This window comes from Quercus robur, chromosome 5 (genome assembly GCF_932294415.1).
Source record: "Quercus robur chromosome 5, dhQueRobu3.1, whole genome shotgun sequence".
In the NCBI taxonomy this organism is placed as follows: Eukaryota; Viridiplantae; Streptophyta; class Magnoliopsida; order Fagales; family Fagaceae; genus Quercus; species Quercus robur.
The window spans coordinates 24,593,694-24,602,370 of NC_065538.1; the positions used below are offsets into that span (position 1 = coordinate 24,593,694).

Genomic DNA, 8,677 nt, shown 5'->3' on the forward strand with positions numbered 1-8,677 from the left:
TACTTGCTGAATCTCTGACTACATTAATTACTCACAATAAAACAATCTCTGACTACATTAATTTCACTTACGCTTTTCTCTTAAAATATTACTAATATATACTACTCTGATTTAATGAATTCTTTGCTCAATTTATAAAAGGAAGCTTCATCAAAAAAAAAGAAAAAAGAAAAAAAAAAGGAAATTGTTTTCATCTTAGCTTGTTTGATTTGAATTTTTTGTTTTGGTTGGTCGGGAAAAGAGAAGTGTTATGTTTATAATAATTTTGAAAAACTTTTAATAATAAATTCTAAGTGATAAGCTGTTATTGGTTATAATTTGAACTCACTGTTGATATTATGTTTCTCTCAAATAGCTAATATTCCGTAACAACTTGTCAATTAAGATTTGTTGTGAAAATATTGTAGATATACATTTCACACTCAGAAAATAATAACCAAAAATTCAGGTGGAAATGGTGGGATAGATAAAAACAAATTAAAATAAAAAGGAAATTTTAATAGGAAATTCAGTTGGAAATTTTAATTTAAAAATAAAATAAGAAGGGAAGCTGTACAGGCAGCTTCCGGGTGAGATTTTCATTACTGTTTAAATTTCATATAAATGCTCTTTCAACTTGTATCTCCCAACCATGCAAGGCCCTTGCCCCACACAGCCAATACTAAATCATGGAAAACTTTAATTACAAAATTTTCACTCTCATTTCTTTGCATTTCCTTTTCTTCACTTTCTTCAGCTTCAACCAGGCAGCCAATTCCTCAAAGTTGCTCGACTTACCCCCACCATTAAAAGGTAACCTTGAACTGTTTGTTTCACTATATATTTTCTTTACAAAACAAATTTGGTGTTTGATAGTTTATTTATTTTTTATTAAATTCTTTTGGTTTTATCTTAAAGGACTAAAATGAAATTTGGGTTTTGAATATGATTAGCTTGGTTGATAGTTATGATGATTATAATGTGGGCGATGATGGTTTCTGTGTAGGTATTGCATGTGCAGTAATAGATTGTGTGCAAGGAACATGCAAGGACTCTAGTTCATTTCTTGGTTTTGAGTGTGAGTGTTACCCTGGTTGGAAGGCAATACAGATTGGTTCTTTGACCTTCCCTGCTTGTGTTATTCCTAACTGTGAGTCTCTCTCTCTCTAATCTCTGTATCTCTCACTCTCTCTCTCTCTTTGTTACAAGTTACAACACCAATGCATGTAGATATGAAGTGACTCTATGCATAGTTAATACATCTGTTTTTGTAATGCACATGTTTGGGTCTCTATCTGTTTACAAAGGAATGGAAAATGCTAAGAAAATGTCCTGAAGATAGTGGAATTCAATAGATTTTTTCATTTTCATCTCTCAAATTAAATAAAAGAAAAAAAAAAATTCATGCTTTTATCTTCAATTCCTTTTCAGGAATACTTTTAAAATCATTGATTTTACCCATTATAGGAACATTTTTATTAATTTTAAGGAACATTTTTATTAATTTTAAGGAAGATTATTAACCTTTAGAAATTTGACCAACATGGAAAAAAAAGAAGGGAAAAAGGAAAAGAAGAAGAAGAAGAAAGTCTATAAAGTTGAGTTATGCCCGAAAGTAGATAGGGATGGCAATTGCCTAGGGTTGGGTTAGATCATAGGTGTCTTGTCTTCCCTTGGATTGTGGAAAATCCATAGCGATTCTAGAGGACATATCAAGGCGAGATGGGGTGGAAACATTTTGTCATTCTTAATGATATGACTTTGACATTATGGAATTGAAATAAAAGAGAAAAGGGAGGGGCATGACGAAAGTGTTTCGAGAGAAAGTGTTTTTATTTAAATATATTCAATCAATTACATGCTTATAGGCCGGGGTAAGGTAGAATAGGACTAGGAAAACCGCATGAGGCAGAGCAGTGTAGGGCAAGTTGAGCTGGGCAAAACATTTTTGTCATACCTAGCAAGCTCAAAAAAAAACTAACACTAAGGCCCTTCTATCTCCTTACTCTCCCTTTAGCTCAAAGTAACTTAAGCTTCCAACCCCTCTCAACCAATTCTACAATAAGTCTAAAAACACAATAATTTTCACTATTTATTTTTTCAATATTGTTGAAGTGACAAACTGTAAATAATAAATAATAAAAGTGATATTAATTATAAACCCATGTGAAGGGATATTATACTAATCAGTCCATTACCTATAAACTTTGTGAAAAAAAGTTGTGAAATTTACTGGGGTTGTAGTATTGTTGTAATTCCATCCACATTCCACAACCCATACTATTGGAAAAAATGGGTTTTGTACAATAATTACAAAGCAAGTTCTTGGTTTAGGTATAAAAGACAATAGAAAACTATTTTTTGTTCTTATTCTCAAAAAATAGTATTTTTTGTTTGTTTGTTTTTAAAATCAATTTCTAAAAAATGTTGTTCCAATCAGGCCCCTTCGACCTGAAATTTTCTTAGTATTCTTCTCTGCTTTGTGTCATAAAATATGCAATTGCAACAAGATTGTGAAACATATTTCTCATTACTGTATTAATCAATTTTTTATTTCTCATTACTAATATGTTTGGCAATTGTCAGAGACTACTAGGGGCAGAGGCATGTACATGGGTGGAGGGGCCTTGGCCCCCTAAAATTTTGAAAATTTATATATATATATATATATATATAATTATTTCAATGTTTTCAAAATTTAGCCTACAAAAATAAGAATTGGCCTCCCCAAATATTTGAATTAGTCCAATAATGCTCTTGAAAAATATAATTGGTCTAATAGTTATAGAGACATAATTTTATTTTTCATAATTTTATTTTTTATTATAAAATGTGCTCTTATATCTTGTATAACTTATCAAATAAAATAGTGTGTATATAATAAAAAATGCTTGTGTGTGCATATGTGTGTATATGCGAGGAGGTTGTTTTGGTAAATATATGGACAAAGTTTAGCTACAAAATTGGTGGTAGGTTAAGACTACAACCTTACTCAATATTTTTTTATTGGAGGTGAATTTTGACAAATCCACCATTGAATTACATTTTCTTCTTATATTCTCCATACTTGCAAAATTTCCAGAAAATTAAAGATCAATAGTTATGTCATCAATTAATTGTTTAAATTGCAAGTTTTTGTAGTTTAAAATTATGAATAAAATATGAGCTTATAGATATATAGTAAATAATATCCGATTGACACAAAATTTGACATGTGTATTAAGAGCGTAAAGAATATACAATCCAACAGTTGGATTTTCAAAATATGTAGTTATTTTAATGATATTGAGTAAAGTTGTAATCTTAGACTACAACAAATTTTGTAGCTAAATTTTGTCCTAAATATATTAGTGCCACAACTCCCCCCCCCGCCCCCGCCCCCCCCCCCCCCCCCCCCCCCCCCCCAAAAAAAAAAAAAAATTCCTTACTCTACCCGTAGACTATCCTCTTGGATTGCCAGTTTAATTTATAATTAATTATGTTTCTACTTCCTAGATTAAGGAAGAACAATTTTTAAGATGAGAATTATTATCTAATTGATGCTAAGGTTACTATTTATTACCTTATCATTATTCATTACAAGCTGATGCGCCAGATTTTAATCCAAAACAAAAAAGTACTTAAAAATATTACTTTGACATTGCTGATATTGCACCAATTATATTTATTTTCTATTGAGCACAAATAATTATATTTATTGTCATGTCTATTTATAAGCTTTTTGTAGTAAAATTAATAATAGCTATAATATTTTCCTTGTTATTTTACTTTCTTTGTTTTAAGCGAAATGATAAGCCATAAAATTGGGTAAGCTCTCTTACCAACAGCTTCCCTCTGGATCTCCATTGAAGCAAAAACATGAGAAACAATTTATGACTCAACTACTTTGATATTGATATGAAACAAGTATTGGGCCCCTTCATAACTTATGGTGTCCATTAGGAACTCAACAAACTATATTTGGGTCCAACAATAAGTGAAAACAACTTCCTTTTTGCTAATTTTCAACATAAATATTAAATGCTATGGGAGGGAAAAAAGATACATGTAGGATTGGAAGATTATTAGTTTATCACTGCAATTTTTAATTTTTCATTTGCAATACAAAGACAGGACAAATATTTAATTGGATTATTGATGACATTTCAGGCTCAGTGAATTTCCAATGTGGGATAGGATCTCCAATACCATCCCCACCAGCAGCTCCAGTTTCACTCCTTGCAAATGATGGTACATTCACTAACCGTAGCATATTTTTCGTTTCCAAAATGAAATGAATAGGGAAAAAAGAAGAAGAGAGGCTATAATCTGGGTTCATTATTTAAGAAAATTATGCCAACTAAACTAAGCAATTGTTACAACTTGTATCTATGTATGTGTGAATTTTGTTACAGCTTGTGCCTTTGTTTGGTGCGGGGATGGAACATGTGTGACCAATGGAACAGGATACAAATGCCAGTGCAATGACGGTTCAACGAATTTGATGGACAAGCCAACCTTAGCTTGTTTTAAGGAATGTAAGTAAATCATTATAACTACAAGAATAAGCTCGAATAATTTATGTTTCCATTTAATTTGAAAAAGAAAGCACGTTTAGCTCGTTGAACTAGCACCTATTAATAATAAAAATAAGGTTCAAATATATTTATCTTTTATAAGTCTCTTTTCGTCAAATATGAGATTTGGGGTTAGATTCTCAGCTATACTAAAAAACAATTGATGTCTTTATTTTATATAGGTTAAAAACTCTTTCTCAAAAAGAAAAAGAAAAAAAAAACTAGTATCGATTAATAATAAAAATAAGATTTGAATATATTCATTTTCTTCCTTTCAAGTTTCAACAAAAAGATTGAGAATTTTGTTTTGTGTATCATTGGACATTGCAAATCCTTTTTGATAGGTCACTTAGGAGGAGATTGCAGGAATCTTCAGTTAGGCTCGATTCAATCGTCACCACCAACACCGAGTCCATCTGGTTCTTCAAGAAATGGTATGTCACCGCAACCAACACCACCTAGCACATGTAGTTCTTCAAGAAATGGTATATCAAATGGAGGTAAATTTATGCAACATAATTGAAAGTGCTTAATGTTGCCTTACCTTAAATAAAAGAAGGTTTCATTTTTGTTTTCTAATTTTATACAATGCCTTTTTCTATCTATATGGTAATAAAAAAATTCAAACATAATGGGCAGAGTCCACAAATGATCAAATTTGGGCCTATGAGCTCTATCCCCTTCTTCCCTGACTTGATTTGATTGGATTTTCTGTCTCTTTTTGGGTTGGAGTTTCTGAATTCTGCCTCAAAAGATTACTCATAATTGCTTGAACCTGTTACTGGGCATTAGGCAGGGCTTATTTCTGGGCTGTACTTCTGCTCGTGGTCCACTGCCACTCCATGACAAGAAGTAATAAAAAAACGACAAGAACGAAAAAGAACTAGATAATGGAAAACAAAAAAGAAGACGACAAACGAACCGAAATTTTTGTTTGTTTTTGTTTTTGTTTTTTTGGAAACAACCAAAATTTAGTTGATAACTAAAATTGTAGAAGGATGGCATTGTGCTAAGGCTAGGCCACTAGCAGATTGTCATTATTTCCCCTTTGAAAATTGGTCCTCTTTGTTCTAGTTTTTGCACAATAAGATCATAAGAGCATTCACATTGGTCTTCTTAAAATTCTCCCCATATTTTAAGATAATAATCTATTTTTCCTATTTTAGCTAACCACTTTACAAAACACCCATGTCAACTCTTTATTCTATATTCTATTTCATAAATGATTGTTTAATTATTTATATTATTTCTCTCACTTTTTAAAACCTCACTTTTCTTTATTCCAATTAAGAGTGTGTGTACGAGTCAGGTTGGAGGGTTTCAACCCAACCTTGTCAAGTTGGGTTGAGAAATTCCCCTATAGATTGGGTTGGGTTGGCTTAGGGGGTTGGGTATGCATGTTTTATGCATTGTAAAAAATTAGGCGTTCATCAATTATTTTAAACACTTTTTTCAATAAATTATTATAATTCATATAATATGTTTAAATTATATTCCAAATTCTCAAGTTTATCGAAACTAAATTTCAAAATCTCAAAATTTATCAAATTAGAAAATTAAAATAAGGGTAATAAAATAAACTTATATATATGGTGGGTAAAATTTCAAACCAACCCACGAAAACCAACCTGAGGTGTTGGGTTGGGTTGGTTTTGATGGGTTGGTGGATTTGATGCACACTCTTAATTTCTATTGCCAAAACACAAAATAATAAAATATAGGTTTGGGGAATGTAATGGGTAAGGAGCCCAATTTGGGGCTTCTGTTGGACTGCTCTACTTAAATTGGGGTCTTACCCTACTTTAGGGAGCCTAATGTGATTGCTCTAAATATTGGTTTCTTTTTCTCAAATTCAATTCATACTTATTAATTTATTATTGATAAAAGTTAAATTTACTATATAGAAATAAGTCTATATAATAAAAATAAAAGTTCAATCTAAGACCTGACTGTTGTTTTGAGTTCCACCAATTGGCCGCTTTTTTAGAGGGGTTATTTTTCTAAGTTGATGATTTTTTGGGTGAAATTGAGATTGCATGGAGATTATCGTGAATAGAATTATTTCTTTATGTTATTCTGTTGAGCTAAGTAGGCTCTAAAAAGTACTTCAATACTTTATTTTATGTAATTTTAATTTTATCATTGGACAGTAGGGATTTGGGTTAAAAAGAGCTATTTCCTAAAACTTTTTTATTTATTTATTATAGAAGAAGCTATTTCCCAAACTTGGTATTGACCACCACGTTCCCTGATTTTTGTTTTTTCTGTAATGGATTTTCCTTCTAATATACCTAATTCTGTGAACTTACCTGTTTATTCTTCTTCCCATTTTATATTTATATTTATTAATATGCTTAGCTAATTCATCATGTTCCATGTGCAGGAATTGGCGAAGTACCAAATTGCTCAAGGAGTTACTACGCACTAACCGCAATAATGTTAGCAGCAATCTTTCCAACTTGGGTGTAAAGTAGATCAAGACGATGAACACAATGATGACAGTGATAAATATAGTTTGATTAACACTCTTTTTTAGCCAATAATCATAAGATGTTTGTTATCAAGTTGCATATTTGGGGGTAAAATTTTGTGTTTAAATTCCTATTTGTAATGCACCCAAGTTAGAAAATGATCAATTTTAGTTTCTCCATATACTTGGTCCACAAATTTGAGTTTCTCTTGTGCTCAAAATCATCAAGGAAAAGAGGCCTGAAAAAAATGTTGGAGACAATCTACCTTGTTAAGCATTGCTAACAAAGATGGTATGAGGATGTTGGAAATTAGGCCATTTATCTTCTGATTGGCTAAGATGTGTTTAAAGCTCCCCAATTTCTTGCTTTTCACTGATTTCACATTGGGACTGCAAAAAATTTTTTGCTAAGGAAAAGTACTTTACTTTAAGGTTCTTTTTTTTTTTTTTTTTTTTTTTTTTTTTTGAGAATCCTTTACTTTAAGTTTACACTGCCAAACTTCGTTGGAGTTTGGCATGTAGTACAAACCTAACTATTGAACTGACAAGATAAAGATCCTAAAATTTTTGATCAAAGTACAGGAAGAGTGACCACTTGAATCATGTGTGTTGCTTTACTTAGTAGAGGACAAGTCATGTGCCCAAGGGAGATTTCTTAATTTCTCTTATCATAGAAGCAGTTTTAAATGCTTTTGATTGCTTTGTTTTTGTTCTTTCTGTTGTCCTTTTTTCTGGTTCCTTCACTTATCTTCTGCGTGCTATAATGGTTTCATGGATTCAAGTGCCACTCTGCATGTGCTAAAATATGTGCAATGTTTCAATCAAAATCGTTTATAAAATTACCATGGCTTTTTTTTTTTTTTTTTTTTTTTTCCTGTTTTATTGTTCACTTTTTTGCCTCCTTTTCACTGAACCTTTTCCTTTTATTTCTTATCTATTTATCATTTTTAATGTCCAAATGGATAGGTAAGTACAACTGAAGCATACTAAAAACTCTTTGAAGTAAAACAAACATTTATAAAATGTTTGTTTTGTTATGCTCAAGGAATATGCATGAACCATATATTATTAAAAAAAAAAAAAAATCATTAGTGTTGGTAAAGGTTTACCAACTTGCTAGCTACAAGACAAGGCAAATTGTACCAAAAGTAAATTTCTCGTCCTAGTAGTTTAAAATGGGTTGCTTTCTGTAATTTTTGTTCTTTCTATCACCTCCTTTCATCATGGTTTCAAGTTCCAACAATTAATTCCCTTTCATCTATGAACTGAATTTGATGAATACAACTGAAAAAGCTCATCACTTTGAATGAGAAGCAAGTTGGGTAGATGGACATGAAAGTCTGACACATTGCAACCAGTTTCTTGATTGAGCCGGATGGGAAAGACTAAAAATGATATATTCCATGGTGTAGAATTAAAAAAGAAAAAGAAAAAAAAGTAGAGACTTTTATTTTTATAGGAAGAAGGCAGGAAAAAGAGAGGTGAGATTTGAACGATAGAAGTGAGATGTCATAAATGATATTATATCATTAGACTATTACTTAAATCTTAAAAATGAAAAATGGATAAATAAGTGAGATGTCATAAATGATATTATATCATTAGACTATTACTTAAATCTTAAAAATGAAAAATGGATAAATAAATTCAAGGGATTTCCATACTAGGAACT

At 31.0% G+C, this 8,677-nt stretch overlaps 1 protein-coding gene across 1 annotated transcript; it reads left to right on the forward strand.

The window, feature by feature from the left end:
• Nucleotides 1–646: 646 nt before the first annotated feature.
• On the forward strand, nucleotides 647–7,345 carry LOC126729044 (uncharacterized). Its single transcript, XM_050434792.1, has 6 exons — nucleotides 647–792; nucleotides 986–1,129; nucleotides 4,129–4,209; nucleotides 4,374–4,496; nucleotides 4,880–4,969; nucleotides 6,919–7,345. Exons 1-6 carry the CDS (start codon nucleotides 669–671, stop codon nucleotides 7,002–7,004), a joined length of 648 nt encoding a protein of 215 aa, XP_050290749.1. The 5' UTR covers nucleotides 647–668; the 3' UTR covers nucleotides 7,005–7,345.
• The last annotated feature ends 1,332 nt before the right edge of the window (nucleotides 7,346–8,677 follow it).